The sequence below is a fragment of the Sceloporus undulatus genome, unplaced genomic scaffold (genome assembly GCF_019175285.1).
Source record: "Sceloporus undulatus isolate JIND9_A2432 ecotype Alabama unplaced genomic scaffold, SceUnd_v1.1 scaffold_29, whole genome shotgun sequence".
Classification (NCBI taxonomy): Eukaryota; Metazoa; Chordata; class Lepidosauria; order Squamata; family Phrynosomatidae; genus Sceloporus; species Sceloporus undulatus.
The window spans coordinates 46,857-62,088 of record NW_024802951.1 but is presented as its reverse complement, the minus strand read 5'-3'; the positions used below and the strand labels follow the sequence as shown (position 1 = coordinate 62,088).

General features: G+C 43.2%; 3 protein-coding genes and 1 long non-coding RNA gene across 8 annotated transcripts in view; 2 read left to right on the top strand and 2 right to left on the bottom strand.

The window, feature by feature from the left end:
• LOC121917638 (RING finger and transmembrane domain-containing protein 2-like) overlaps positions 1-914 on the bottom strand; it is a 19,403-nt gene extending 18,489 nt beyond the window's left edge. Inside the window, exon 1 of one of the 4 annotated variants that reach the window (XM_042443749.1) lies at positions 828-914. The gene's annotated coding sequence lies outside the window, so the exon portion shown is untranslated. The other 3 variants (XM_042443746.1, XM_042443748.1, XM_042443747.1) reach the window with 3 other exon arrangements.
• A 4-nt stretch (positions 915-918) lies between these two features.
• Positions 919-5,494, top strand: LOC121917641 (SREBP regulating gene protein-like). Its single transcript, XM_042443752.1, has 5 exons — positions 919-1,165; positions 1,824-1,980; positions 2,530-2,681; positions 2,868-2,981; positions 4,193-5,494. The coding sequence occupies exons 1-5, from the start codon at positions 1,055-1,057 to the stop codon at positions 4,274-4,276; spliced, it is 618 nt and encodes a 205-aa protein (XP_042299686.1). The 5' UTR covers positions 919-1,054; the 3' UTR covers positions 4,277-5,494.
• A 243-nt stretch (positions 5,495-5,737) lies between these two features.
• Positions 5,738-9,992, top strand: LOC121917642. The gene is made up of 3 exons (XR_006101073.1): positions 5,738-6,148; positions 7,492-7,522; positions 9,857-9,992. It is a non-coding gene; the product is annotated as an uncharacterized LOC121917642 (long non-coding RNA).
• LOC121917639 (P2X purinoceptor 4-like) lies at positions 6,333-14,177 on the bottom strand. 2 transcript variants are annotated; one of them, XM_042443750.1, is made up of 10 exons: positions 14,089-14,177; positions 13,621-13,693; positions 13,062-13,164; positions 10,703-10,783; positions 9,888-10,029; positions 8,731-8,867; positions 8,028-8,121; positions 7,624-7,689; positions 7,423-7,518; positions 6,333-7,230 (listed from the first exon to the last, which is right to left on the bottom strand). In XM_042443750.1, exons 1-10 carry the CDS (start codon positions 14,137-14,139, stop codon positions 7,174-7,176), a joined length of 900 nt encoding a protein of 299 aa, XP_042299684.1. In that variant the 5' UTR covers positions 14,140-14,177; the 3' UTR covers positions 6,333-7,173. The 2 variants fall into 2 exon arrangements, with proteins under 2 accessions (XP_042299684.1, XP_042299685.1); XM_042443751.1 differs by lacking the exon at positions 13,062-13,164 and having other exon boundaries at positions 10,703-10,811.
• Between the last annotated feature and the right edge of the window lie 1,055 nt (positions 14,178-15,232).

Here is a 15,232-nt window from a genome sequence, read left to right as displayed (position 1 = left end):
ACACACATATGTATGCTAAGATATTATGTATAAGATAGATAGATATAGGCTAAGCTATAAGACATCTGTAACATATATATATATATATATATATACACACACACTAAGATATAAGATATATATGCACACATATGCTAAGCTATAATGTATATGTATATATATATATATACATATACACATACACACATATGTATGCTAAGATATTATGTATAAGATAGATAGATATAGGCTAAGCTATAAGACATCTGTAATATATATATATATATATATACACATACACACTAAGATATAAGATATATATGCACACATATGCTAAGCGATAATGTATATGTATATATATATATATACACATACACACATATGTATGCTAAGATATTATGTATAAGATAGTTATATGCTAAGCTATAAAATGTAAGATATATATATATATATATATGCTAAGCTATAAGGTATACATAGACATAAACATGCTAACCTATAATACATAAAATGTATACGCTAAGCTATAAAATATATACACATATATGCTATGCCATTATATATGTGTGTGATACGTACATATATATGCTAAGCTATAAGGTGTGTGTGTGTGTATATATATATATATATATAGAGAGAGAGAGAGAGAGAGAGAGATACATATGCTAAACTATAAGATACACACACATATATATAAACGCTGATATAAGATATATATCTATAAGCTATATACATATAATTGCTATATATATATACATCTCTCTAACAAGGAGAGAGGGCCTTCTTGACGGCTAGCTTTGCCCCTCACAAGGCGAAAGCGAGGCCCAGAAAGCACCCGGGGCTCCCACCTGGACGACAAAGCTCTCCTCTCCCCTCACTTCCGGTTCGTAGGCGCCAGTCCGCACCCGGCCCCAGACGTCACTTCCGGCTCGGAGCGGAAGTCAGCCCCTGGGGGCCCTGGAGGGGCGGGCGAAGGGGGAGCCGCTGCCGCCGCCGGGCCTGATGTCCGGCTCCCTCTCGTCGGGCCCGGCCTGGAGGCCTTCCCCGGCTCCGGGCTCCGGCTGAAGGCTTCCCGATGGTGCAGCTGCTGGCGCTGGTCTGGCGGAGGCTGCTGAGGAAGCGCTGGGTGCTGGGCCTCGTCTTCGGCCTCTCGCTCATCTATTTCCTCAGCAGCACCTTCAAGCAGGTCAGGCTCCGGGCGCCCGAGGCCAGCCTAGGCGGCATCAAGAGAAGCAGCGAGTCTAGATCCAGCGAAGTCATAGCGCCACTCGATTCTGCTCTGGCCAGGCCCCACCTGGGATACTGCGTCCGGTTCTGGGCAACACAATTCAAAAGGGATGTGGAGAAACTGGAGCATGTCTAAAGGAGGGCGATTAAAATGGTGAAGGGCCTGGAAACCATGAAGCCCTATGAGGAAGGACTCAGGGAGCTGGGGATGTTTAGATTGAAGAAGAAAAGCATAAGGGGTGATATGATCGCCCTGTTTAAATATTTGAAGGGATGTCATATTGAGGAGGGAGCAAGCTTGTTTTCTGCTGCTCCAGAGAACAGGACCCAGAACAATGGATGCAAGCTCCAGGAAAAGAGATTCCACTTAAACATTAGGAGGGACTTCCTGAGAGTAAGGGCTGTTTGACAGCGGAAGACACTCGTTTCTTGGAGTGTAGTGGAGTCTCCTTCCTTGGAGGTCTTTAAGCAGAGGCTGGATGGCCATCTGTCAATGGGGATGCTTTGATTGAGAGTTCCTGCATGGCAGAAGGGAGTTGGACTGGGTGGCCCTTTATGATTCTAGGAAGGTCCAGTTTTTGCCAACACTTTTCCTGTACTGCTTTGTTTTGCTTCAGGAGGAGAGAGTGCTCTGGGACCGAAACATCCCCCCCTCACAAGACGAAGACCACCCGATTGCATGGAAAGTCCAGTTCAGCCCAGGGAACAGCAGTCAGCAGGGGAACCAGTGTCGAAATTCTGTCCAAGGGAAGCTGCTGATCACAGATGAACTGGGTAAGGGTCCTCATTCAGTGGTGTATTGGTTAAAGCATGGGCCATCCTCTGCCCCAGAGCCCCACTGGACTCCCCCAGTGTCTGAGTTTAGCCCTTATCCCCATAGTACCTAGAGGAAAAGTGGATGTTCCCAGCAAGTGTATTGCTAGCAGAGAACACTGTTGTAATCCAAGTATTTCAGAGTGTCTATAGAAAGGCTCTGGTTCTGATAGAAGGGAAAGCTGCTAGAGGTTATTTTAAATCAACACTTCTACCCATAGAATTAAAAGATACAGTATAGCCATGTTAGTCTGTAGAATCAGTACACCAAGACATCTTGAACCACCTTTGAGATTCACTGAGAGAAATTGCCAGCAGGAGCTTTCATAGACTTCGGTCTACTTCCTCAGATGCATTTTACCCATTCTTTGTGATTCTCTGTAGGCGTCTTGCTAGAGACACTCTCCTGGCAAGGCCCTGCCTCTTTCTCTGCTCCATTCCTAATTCCCTGAAAATATCCAGGGTTCCTCAGTCCTCCCTTTTTCTGCTGTTACATTTCTGGGGATGTAGGTTACATCTGTGAAAGAAAGGACGTCTTGGTGAATGGTTGTTGCAACGTGGAGGCGCCCAATACAAAGCTGTACAGCTGCGACAGCTGCCTGTCAAATGGATGTTGCAGCGTGTATGAGGCATGCGTTTCCTGCTGCCTTCAGCCCAACAAGGTAAGGAGGACTCGATCTTAAGGGTGCACAAGTGGTGTCCATAACAAACATGGAAGTTTATATGATTGTAATAAATATAAGATACATTTTAAAAACTGCATAAAGTCAATGCAGGATATGTGTGGGCACTCCTTTCCCTTCCAGGTTGCCTTTCTTACCTTCCAAAATGTCTGGGGTTTTTTTCAGCAACAGGTCCTGGAAAATTTTTTGAATCGAGCAGCTGTGGCCTTCCAGAACCTATTCATTTCAGTTGAAGATCACTTTGAGTTGTGTCTGGCAAAATGCAGGACCTCATCACAGGTAAGCAGGGAGAAGCCTTTGGTTGTGGAAAGCACACAAATAGTCTGGCCAGAACGTCCCTGTTAGTTAGGAGGAACACACAGTCAGAGAACGACTCTAGTGTAGTGGTTTGAGCGTTGGACTAGGACTCAGGAGACCAGGATTCCCATCTCTGCTGTGCCATGGAAACCCACTGGGTTACCTTGCAGTAACAACACATAGCCTTCCTACAGCATCTAGCTTCCTTGCCTCTTTTTGTGGCTGCTGCCAAATGGGCAACTTGTTTTCAAAGACAGTTGTGGCTTTTAAGCCACGTCAAATTTGGTGGTATGGCTACAACTTCAACAGTAGGCAACCTGCAGTGGTTTGGGGGAGGTCTGGAGCCTCTGGGAAGTTGTGTCCCCCCCCCCACCTTTTATAAGTGCTGAGGAGATTTTTGTGGGGTTGGATATGTGTGGGGCAAAGGAGGATTCCTTGTGTCAGAGAAGCAGTCAGCCATACTTACCTAGTAAGGAGGACTTGTACATAAAGATAGGTTTTCTGCTTGAGAAGCTTTTGAAGGATGTGATGAAGAATTGCTCCACCTGGCAGTGTCCAGGCATTTTGTCTACATCTGTCCTATCCCTGCAGGGTAGGAAAGCGTGATAACGGTAATGTACAGAGTGGGCAAGGAGGCATTTAATCCCCTCTTCGAGATTTGTGAGGGTTGGCCTTGACTAAAGATGGACAAAGTAGATTCTTATCTGTCATATCACTTGGCAACAATTCTTTTCCTTCACAAACACGGAAATTGGTGCTTTGTCTGCCGCTCTCTCTAATGCCCACATTATTTGAGTCATGAACTGCTTCCAAAATTTGGAGAAGTGTGCAGCCCAAAGGATAACTCTGGTCCTGCTAGGAAATTGAACCTTCGCTTACACTTTTGCATGCAGTAACAATTTCCAAGGTTTTCCCTGTTGAATAGAAACTGCAAGAGTTTTTGCACACATTTCAACGATATTTTGCACTTAAGAATTGGGTGAGTGGGTAAAAATGTTGTTGAAATCTGTTTTCCTAAGCCCAAATCACTATTTTTTCTGTGCAAACAAAATCTGGAGATGTCAAGGCCTTCTTCATGGAAAGTTTGTGCTCCACTACTCAGCTGTGCTCCCTCCCTGTAGTGTCCCTGGTGAACAGTTTTTCTGTATGTCCTTGGTTTTCCCTAAGACATCTTCTCTTTCTTTTCTGATCAGAGCGTCCAGCATGAAAACACCTATCGGAACCCAATTGCCAAATACTGTTATGGGGAGTACCCCCCTGATCTTTTGTCTGTGTGAAAGTTGTTGAATAAGCTGGTACCAATGTGAGAGAAATGGAATTGCAACAAAAGGAAGAGCGACATCACAGCTACCTTTGCTTTGACTTGCTTCATACTCCAGGATTTGATTTCACCTCATGGAAGACCTTTCCCTGAACAGTTGACATCTCCGTTCTGTTGAAAAATGGAATCAGGACGCTGTGTCCCAATCATTGGATCCAAAGGACCATAGTCAGACATAACAGGTCTGGTCAGTCAAGTTCCATGTTGAAAGACATTTGTAGAAGTTATATCTCTTGGCCTGTTTTGGACCAATGGACAAATGCAGCGCGGAAGAAAGACTGCAAACCCATTAGGTGGGAAGAGCATGCTATCCTTTGTGTAGGACAATAGCTTTTATGTAAATATTATTTATTGAGATCATACAGTATTGGCTTAAGGTGTATTTGATTTCCTGAAGCAGGGTGTCAGGTGTGAAACAAAAAACATTTATTTGGGATGAATTGTCCTAGACTTAAGTCAACTTGTCCTACATGTGTGCCATTCTTGGACATGTCAGCAAGGAATTGGCAAACAGCACTTCATCCCAAACCCTATTTTCTAACATCGTTGTGGAGGAAAGGAAGAATTTCTGCAAATTTTAATTTGGAAATTAATTAATTGGATGTAATTATGGTTTTGGCTGTTGTGGTCTGTGTATGGCCTTCAGTACATTGAAAGAAAATGCTTGTGGCTTTTCGTTCAGTGTTGTGCTGCTCAGTGGGACAAGGTAGTAGCCCAAGATGCTATGCTGCTCTCAGTGGTTCTAAGGTAACTGATGAAATTTCCCAAATGTGCAGAATGCTCTACGCTTGATCCTAATCAAAGAAGACTTTATTAACTACATAATGGTAAACCAGGATATGATTAGCTGTTGTGTCCAAATCTCAGCTGGGTTTTTTTGTCATTTTCCTCCCAGTTCATAGGGATGAGGAAGGTAAGGAAATGGGGAAGTAAGTCCCCTCTAAACACATCCAGTCAGTAATAGACACAGATCTTAGGCATTACCCAGTCAGAGATGACCAGCTAGTTCATCCTCACTTTATAATTCTTCAGCAACACAATCTGGAGCTGTTGTGCTTGAAAAGGAAGCTGTACAAGGTCCCACAGGGTTTCCTAGAGGTAGCCATGACTCCTACCCATGCTATTATCAGTGGTAACAAATGAAAATGACAAAAATAAAATATACTATTTCTAACTCCTGGCAGCTGCCTGTTAAGTTCCTACTTTCTGACCTAGGGAGCATATTGGATTACGAAGCCAAAGAGGACTATGACTTTGTGTGTGTGTATCTTCAAGCTGCCTGTTGACTTAATGGCGACTCCATGAATTTCATAGGTTTTTCAAGGTAAGAGGTGGTTTTGCCAGTTCCTTACTCTGAAATATAGCCTACAACACCTGGTATCCGATGATGGTCTCCCATCTAAGCACTTATCAGGACTGTCCCTGCTTTGCTCCCAAGATCAGATGGGATTCTGGTGCCTTTAGGTCTGCACTCTCACTTTAGGGAGGGATAACTAGGCCTTCAACACTTCTTGCACACTATTTCTTCCCAAAATTCCCTGAACATGAGGGAAAAAACCGTTTCATTACCTTGGCAAAGACTGTCCTTTCAATCCTGTTGGTAGTTCCAGTGACTTATCAGTTGAATAGTGAATCATTATTGTAAATCCCTCTTGATTCATTGTGTCTGCTGTTGTTGGTATTAATAGGATTAAGCCTATACAAAATAGGCCATGCAACAGTCCTGGCCCTGACTAAGAAAGAAGAGTGGAGCTCAGCAAACCCCAACAGACACGCTTATACTTCAGTACATGAGATCTACCAGTGCTACCTAGTCTCCACTCTGGAGGTAACCTTTCTAATACAGCATATTAACTAACCTATCTTCCAGAGCTGAAGACACAAAAGGCTGATATGATGACAGGTTTTTCAACACCCTTATTTACTTGTGAAAGCCAAGTTAAAGAACTATAAGGCTATAACTTTGTATTCCAGCTAACCATGCAGTAGAAAAAGGAGACACACAAGCACAGTAAAGTTTCCAATGCCTTTATAATATGTGCAAAATACATTCTCAATCACCTATCTCCAAATCTCCAATTCACAGTAAGAAACACTTATGGCTCCTGTGTACATATGGGATAGGACTAGTAGTAAATTGTTAATCTCAAAATATGACTATGCATCAAACTAGTTTAAGTGTCCTGAGGACTTTCCTAAACTATAGTTCTGGTAAAATTCTGATAAAAGAGTTTTGGCATAATCCCCATTTTCTGCATTCTTGGGGGGGGGGGGGGGGGAAGGCACCTGGCATTCATGTCTTTACACGTTGGCACTTACTATGAACAAGCTCGCTTACACCCCACTGGCATCTAGTCGGGCAGAGATGGCAGCAGAACCAACCCAACTATGACAACAACCAACAAGGCTACAAAAGGAAATGGGTCTAGTGTTTCAAATCAGAAGTAGGACCATTTTAGCATCCAAGGTGTATCTTCCCCACCTGGGGGAAATATGAGAGACAATTTGTCTTCACACAGCCACAGTTTAGAGGCTCAGCTCAGAATTACCTCAGACTGAATCCCTACCTCCCAGAAGAAACTTTCACAGAAAGTGTTGAAGTATTTACAGAGTATCCCAATCTTCACATTCCCTTTAGATCAGGAAGAGCTGCTGGCTTAAGTCAGGCATCCAAAACAGAAGTTAGTCTGAGCCCTGCGTGATGGTAATACAGTGATAATTTAAATGTTTTCTTTTCCCCCACACCCATATTAGAAAGTCAAGGCCAGTCAGTCAGTTCCTGAGAGATGCATCCCATTCATTAGCTCCCTGTGAAATGCGTAGGACGGTGTTTGTTGCAGCCTTTTGGAGTGATCAGTCACCATGGAACACATGACTTTCTGACTGGGATCCATAGGATGCATTGGCTTCCTTTAAAAAATGGGAAGGAAAGTCAGTGCAAGAGACGCAAATTGGATCTCAAAGAAGTCCACATTTTACCTTAATTCTGGCCAACACTGTCCAAATCCATCAATGCAGAAAATACCCCCCCAGTCAAATAAATTTTTTGACTTTTAGACTAACACGACAAACACTAGGATATGAGCTCATCTGCAAACTTACCAATTCATAATCTTCGACATATTTGTATTTTTTCTCTCTGTAATAGTATCTTTTCTTCATAAAATACAGGACAATGACATCACACAGGACAGTTGCCTAGGTAAGTGTAAAGGTAGTGACAAGAATTGTTATTAAATGGCTCCTTTTTTAAAGCCCCCGATTAAAAGGAATGCCACACGGAGGGAGAAGAAAAGTGCTTACCACACCAAAGAGGGCTAAACCAGATCCGATGTTAATCATTGTGGGAATGATATCAAATTTTCCTGCCTAAGACAGACACAGATATACTCAAGTTATTCACACATGTTCCAGAGACAGCCTAAGAAATGCTTTTGTAGAGGCAGCCAAGACTTCCTTGACGGAGTCTGCCCATCTGTAATGCTGGGGATATCTATTCTATTCTAACTGCCAGTGGGTCCCAGATCTTGGTAGTCTTAATACAGAAGCTAGGGATTGACCCGGGACCGTAGACATCCCAAGCCTATGCTCTACCACTAAGATATGGACCCTCCCAAGGCAAAGAAGTAGAGAGGTGTAATTCATGACCCATGCAGAACGTTCTCAGGAGCTGTTGACACACTTATTTTATTTGTCAGAGTAGCTACCTTTCCAAATACCATGATGTCAAAGCGGATGCCATAAGCCTTGATGAGTGTCCGGGAGTCTACACCATCAGGTGTTTTGTAGTACTTTGCAAATCTGAAAAGGGAACAGGAAGGGGCATGCAATCAGCCAGTTACAAAGATATCCTGCTATCACAGCAAAACTACATTAATACTCAAACCAGTAAACCATATTTGCTGCTAGATTTCTTCAGAGGTGGATTGCCATTGCCTTCTTATCAGCAATAGCAAGTACATTTCTATACCGCTTACTGATGTACTAAGCGGTTTACAAAGTGTAAGCCAATTGCCCCCAACCAGCTGGGTACTTATTTTAGCAACCTGCGGAAGGATGCCAGGCTGAGTCAACCCAGAAACCCTGGCTGGTATTGAACTCACAACCTTGTGGTTTGTGAGTGAGTGGCTGCAGTACAGGCATTTAACCACTGTGCCGCCAGGGCTCCTTATTAGGTGGCAGAGTGTCTCCGTGGGTTTCCATGGTGGGCACAGATTTGAACTAAGGTCTCCCAGAGTCCCAGTCCAATCCTCAAACGATTATGCCACACTGGCTCTAGATCTCAAGACCCAGGAGATCTAGAACAGCCAGGCAGATAATGCAACTTCTACATAGCACCAAAGAGAGTTCAGACTCTACACAGGTGGCTGTTCTCAAACAGAGGTGCCTCCATTCCACAGATCTCCCTACCTGAAATTGTATCCAGGTGAGACTGTGTGGGCAGAATCCTTGTTATCAATGCGGCGGAAGGTATATTTTGGCACACAATGAGCAGCAGCCTTGTCTAAGTCACAGTTCCAGTTAATCTGCAGCCCCATCACTCCGCCCTGTAGAAACAGAAGCAGTGCCTTCAATTTAAATTCAAACTGCAATTTTATTGGACACAATACTATTTTTCCACTGTTGTGTGCCTTCAAGTCGTTTCTGACTTACAGTGACCCTAAGGGGTTTTCTTGGCAAGATTTGTTCAGAGGAGGTTTGCTATTGCCTTCCCATGAGGCTGAGAGAGTGTGACTTGCCCAAGGTCACCGAGTGAGTTTCCGTGGCTGAGCCAGGATTTGAACCCTGGTCTCCAGAGTCATAATCCAACGTTCAAACCACTACACCATAATTCTCTATAGTCTTTTGCAACAAAGCATGTGCTGAATTTTATATGAAGTTCAATAAACAATGCATCCTGGCACTCCAAATCCATTCTGAAGAGAAAAAAAGTAGAAGAAAACTAAACTGAAGCTTATGCTCAGAGGTACTATTTTAAATGCTGGGATCTGTACAGCTTATTTCAAATGTTCAAAGCACAAAGACATAGGTGCTATCCAGTGGATAGTTCTATTGCCTCAATGTTACAGGTTGGTAAAATGAACCCCGCATTCCCCCATTGCCAAAGAGGAGTCTGTTATAAAGATATTTGTGGCAGATTCATACTGCAGACTGCCCACTTCAGATTTGCAAAATAGCCAAGTAAAAACAATTAGTAAAGAAAGTCTTCTGCAAATGCAATGGGCATTACAACTGAAAGTAAAAGTATAGTTGTTTCAGAGGAAACCTTAATCCCGGAAAGTTAAACATTTGCTGTTAATCGCCTGAGTGTCTGTCAAACAACACTTGTTTGTATAAACCTATTACCCAGATACCCTTGTTCAAATACACTGGTTACTCAAGGAAAATGGGTAGAAACAAACATTACAGGGAGAGGAGACGGGAGATGTCACATAGTCCTGCTGGCAGAACTTGTACCATACATCTCTCCAATGCAGAATCTTGGCCAGTATTCATATTTTGTTAAAATAAATTCAACCCTTGAATGTCTTTTCAGCTGTATTTTCTCAGTATGTAACCTAACTGACCTCAATTGCCATCTCCTGGAAATCCTGTGCAGCAGCTTCAACCATATCGCGGAGGCGGAAGATTGGACAAAAGGGGTCCGTTTTGGCATTGTATTTGCAGTTTTTGAGGTATGTGCTATTGATGTTGGGGAGAATGTTTCGCCTGGACAAAGAAAAAAGACGAAATGGCAGGTAGCTCACCAAGTAGTATTTCCAGACTCTGCTTGCAACATTCAGACTCTGTGCATGAGTTACCTCATTTTTTAAATGTTCCCTTCTCCATCACTTTTTGCGTGATGTCTTTCAAGATTGTAAGGCTGAAGGCAGGACTGGCTTGTCTTTTTGAAAAACTGATATCTAACCCACTCTATCCGCAGTAAGAGGAATGAATATGATATAAATAAAATAAACAATTTAATCTGAAGTGTGAAGTCGAAGGCTTTCATGGCCGGCATCCATAGTTTTTTTGTGGGTTTTTTGGGCTATGTGGCCATGTTCTAGAAGATGAGGACATGGCCACAGAGCCCATTCTCATCTTATAAATCTGAAGCATTCCCATTTCCTCGACTGCGCTTCTCATTTTTATTTTTATTTCTCTTTTGGCAACTTAGTCAAATTCAGCTTACCTTCTCTGTTTCCCTCCTCACAATTTCCCCCTTTCATAAATCCAGGTTCCCTTTCTCCCTACTCACTCCAGAACCCTTGCTATCTCAAACAATGCCTCCATTTCCCTGAAATATCACCCCAATATCACCCTATCAAACAAAAACTGTAGAACTTCAGGGATTCCCCACTTCCTAAAAGAAGCTGGCAGTTCAGGAAAAAAATATACATACTTAGTGAAGTTGAACTTGGGGTACCAGATGCTGTTCTTCACGAGAAGAGTAAAATTCTCAGCATCCTTGAGGAAAGCTGGTCTAAAGACGGTTGAAAAAGAGAGAAGACCTGAGTGGAAACATTTGACCACACTTAATGTTTAACACCTTGTTGGCAACTAGCTGTGTTATGTGACCACTTGGATCAGGGTAGTGGGTCAAAACCCTGACAGTTCATCCTTCGCGTCTCTTTGCCATAGATGGCAGAACACATGCTTTTCTCAGGTTTAGCATTTCCAGTTACAATTTGTACATTTGTATGATGCCCTCCTTCCTTCCTTCCTTCCTTCCTTGAACCAGGCTGGCATCTTCTTTGACTGTGATTGGCTGAAAGGCAAAGGCCATCTTGTTCAAACTGTCTTTGCCTCTTGAGTTTTTCATGTTACAGTTATTATCAATCCCTTTTTATTCAATTTTGCATTTGGATTGTATTTTGATGGCTTTTCATTGCTGCCAGTGCCCCAAGTGGTGTGGATAATGCCAGAAGGATGGGATATAAGTTTTTGTATCGTTTTAAAGTAAATATATAGAGCTCTTACATGGATTTCCATGCAGGCTCTTCTCAAACCTAGACCTGCTTGGTTTTAGCTGTATGAAAACTGAGGAATGTGGCAACTTTCAGATCTCTTTCAGTTACAATTCCCATCATCCCTCCTCATTGGCTGTCCTGGTTAGGACTGATGGGAGCTGGATCCCAATAACATTTGGAGGGCTATATATTCTTCAGTCCTAAACTGAGTTCTTATATGCACGCTGACCAGAATTCTGGGGCCATAACTAACTGCATGAAAGCAATGAACCTAAATCTTTTTGTTGTTATGTAACTAACAACCAAAGGGAGGCCACAGCAGGCATCAGGATAGTGTGGAGGTGCAGCCTTGGACTACAACTCCCAGTGCCTCCTAGCTAAGGGATTCTAGAAGTTATCATCCAAGCTCTGGGAAGAAATTGTTGAACCTGTGCTGACAAAAATCACCTCTCCAAAACTGTTCTTTCCATCTGAACGGACCTTTCCCTTTCCACCGCCATTGGTACCTTGAGTTTGGTCCTCGGGGAACAACCACGAGAAGAAAAGCCCAAGCCCCATACCCTTAAGAGCCAGCATCAAGGCCATATTAAGGCAGGTTGGGGCTATAGAGCTGTCTCAAAGATAGGGCCCTCTTTAGGCACACGTGGGAGATACATACAAAAGACAACAGCACGGAAATCATAATCAACCTATTTTCTCTCCTTAAATGTCAGTGATATTATTAGAAATATCAGGATATTTGGGATTGGCTTGAGAAAGCAACTATGTACTTCATTTCCCTTGAGCACTTGAGTCCCTAGCCAGTGCACCCGTGGAACCATTGATAATCTGTCCCTGGCAGTAATGGTCCAGATGGATTTGACACAATGGTTTTGATTTAATACAATGTAAGTGCATACTTTCACATTTATGTAAAGGTACCCTGTAAGGGTGGTGGTGGGGGGGGGGGGGAACAAACAGATACTGTTGAACAGCAACTCCCATCAGCATTATCCAACATACTGTAGTTCATGAGCAGGGATGCTGGGGGGCACAGTCCAATAATATATGGAGGACCAACATCCCCCACCCATTTATAGAGGCTATTCCCACCACAGTGCTTTTACCTATAGGCTAGCAAAAGGGATTAGACACAAAGGAAGTCGGATGCCAACCTCTATTCCCCAAGGTCATGCTGCCTGGAGATGATGGCATTATGGTCAAACATGTCTACAGAGCCCCAAACTGGGGAAAGCTGCTTCATCATACAGAAGGTCATGTTTAACCAGCAGGCATTATCAATGTTATAGAGAGGATCCCGCATCAGATGACACACAAACCCATTTTGTTAAATCAACATGTGAGGAGATGTGTGTGCTGGCCCTCTCCTCTCTGCCCATCATCACCCTTCATATGTGAAATATCCACAGCTTGGAAGCCTCACTTTTAGACAACAGCTCCCAGAATCCCCTAGCCAACATGACCATGGTGGCTGAGGGATGCTAGGAGTCAAAAACAGTAACTTGTCTAAGTTCTGGGGAGCAGTGATCCAAAGAGGAGACCACCTTCTATGTTGGAAGGCTGTCCTCTTCAGATTATCACTCTCCATGTCAGAAAAGCAATGAAAGAGAGGCCATGGCTAGTGCACTCGCCTCCTCTTGTGTGCATTTAAACTTGAAACCAGAAAAGCCAAATGTGGCTTCATGTGTTTAGAAAGCTGTTCCAGTTATCTGATGGATGCCTTCATGCTATCCTCTGGAATTGCTCCTTTGGAATTCTTCCCCATTATTTCTATTTGCACAAGGCACTCACTTGGGTACCTCCTCATCATTCTCCACTGGACACCAGGCAAACACTTCACAAGTTTTGAGTGTGTGATTTTGGGGGTAATCGACACACTTCCCAGTTTGAACACCTGAAGGGATATGGAAAGGCCATCATAAAAAAGTCAGAACAGCAACAACACCATCACCACCACAGGACTCAGACACACGTAGAGCTCAAGCCACAGGCAGAACTTTTTCCTTCTAAGGGAGACAGGGATAATTCATATATTTCAGAAATGCAGGATTTAACATGGTGAGCCTGTAATCTCAAGCAGTGGATTCTGGGTGTCATAAAACAGTGGTAAATTGTTTAGCTCTTCAAATTATTTTTCCTACCAAGAAGGAGATCATCTGGGATTTTACACCCAAGATATTAAAATCATTTGGTTTAGGAAAGAGGATGCCATTTGCTGCTTTGCTGCAGGCAGCAAAATATTTTGGGCTGATGGAGGGCTGAGGCAGAGAGAAAGAACAGCTTGCTTCATGGCGTTTTTATCTAAAAAGCAAGTAAAATTGCTAACATTGAACATCACATCCGTTCATACCGTTACTGTGAGTGCCAATGTATCCTTTTGTGCAATCCTTATCAGACTGGCAAGTTGTGGTCTTATCTGGAAACTAGAACAGAAGAAGAGCAAAGATACAAACTGAGAAGAAAACTTATCAGTCCACCAACAGAGATGTTTTTCAAGCTATCACTGAAATCTGCAGGAAGCACTTTTGAAACTATCTGCATGGAAGCCGGCAAAAAACATTTAATTCAGAACTATTTTATCTGTTGTGCGTGGATCAGTCAGAAACAATCCATAGGAGTCAACAGGAAGAATCCCACATTATTTGTTTTACAAGGGCAAAACTCTGCATCAGACTTAAGGTAAATTCTCTGCCATAGACAGATAGGTTCCAGGGCCAGAATAAATTAAGGAAGATTGTATTGATTCGAAATACAGATCCTGATATCCAAGAAAAAGTCAATTAAATTTGAGGATGGGGTCCTTGTGGAATGTACATACCTCTGAACAGTATCCTTGCGTCTGATTCAATGTGATGATCAAATTTGTCATGACGAATACAGAATTCTCCTCCTAAATATGCAAAAGTAGGGGGAAAATAATGAGTTTTTTCCAGGGAGGATAAGTTTTAAGTCTTACATGTATAACCCTGCCTCTCTAAAAGAAGACAAATGACCACCTGCATGAAGGACTTCCATATTTTGGCAAAGGGGGCAAATTGCATTAAAATATCAGTTTGGGAGCAACCAAACAACCTGCCATCCACTCTCAACAAATCTATTCCCTTTCAGGCTGAGCGCCTGGGATATTCTTATGAACATTATAACAGTGTGAAACACCAAACTGTCAGCAGTAGAAAAGGCCAGTTCAAGTGAGTGAGAGAATGGAAAGCCTTCACACAGAATCTAAGGACAGGAGGAGCAAACAAGCCAAGACGTTTTTGTCTCCAGTGCGTCAGAGAGGAATTTGAACCTGCCAGCCAAACTTTTGTGTACTTATCCTTTGTTTTACTGGATGTGACTGAGAAGGAATCTAATGGAAGAGACAGAATAATCTCTGTAATGCAACAGGGCTCTCCGTCCCCTAAGCGGAAGCGTATTAACATGTGGAATCCCAGAAACAGAAAGGATCAAGTGATCGCCAACTGTGGATCCACCCACATCCTGTTCCTGCTGCTCCCTCAAGTAAAGAGCTGAAGCTGGAGCAAACTAGGAGCGCTTAAGTCAAAAATGCTGCGGGCAAAGGACAGTTTAGCAAACAGATCCTGGAAACAAAAGAAATACAGGTTCCTTCAACTATTATCATACTGTATACGCATACAGACCAGGCAGGGGGCATTTTGAGGACATATTCCGAAGAAGAGGTTCAACTGAATCCCTCCTAGGCTGCATCCACACTGGAGAAATAACCTGGTTTGGCACTGCTTTAACTGCTCTGGCTCAAGGCGATGGGATTCTGGGAGTTGGAGTTTGTTGTGGGGTCCAGAGCGGAGCTCCGCTCTGGACCCCACAACAAACTCCAACTCCCAGAATCCCATCGCCTTGAGCCAGAGCAGTTAAAGCAGTGCCAAACCAGGTTATTTCTCCAGTGTGGATGCAGCCTAGGAGGGATTCAGTTGAACCTCTTCTTCGGAATATGTCCTCAA

Bases quoted from the DNA above. Each gene is read 5' to 3' on its own strand.
- LOC121917641 (XM_042443752.1), top strand. From the start codon at position 1,055: ATGGTGCAGCTGCTGGCGCTGGTCTGGCGGAGGCTGCTGAGGAAGCGC. The intron at 1,166-1,823 runs GTCAGGCTCCGG...GTTTTGCTTCAG, and splicing joins TCAGCAGCACCTTCAAGCAG to GAGGAGAGAGTGCTCTGGGA. The intron at 2,682-2,867 runs GTAAGGAGGACT...GGTTTTTTTCAG, and splicing joins GCTGCCTTCAGCCCAACAAG to CAACAGGTCCTGGAAAATTT.
- LOC121917639 (XM_042443750.1), bottom strand. From the start codon at position 14,139: ATGACAAATTTGATCATCACATTGAATCAGACGCAAGGATACTGTTCA. The intron at 10,030-10,702 runs GTATGTATATTT...TTCTTTGTCCAG, and splicing joins CCCAAGTTCAACTTCACTAA to GCGAAACATTCTCCCCAACA. The intron at 7,519-7,623 runs GTAAGCACTTTT...ACACTTACCTAG, and splicing joins GTTTAGCCCTCTTTGGTGTG to GCAACTGTCCTGTGTGATGT.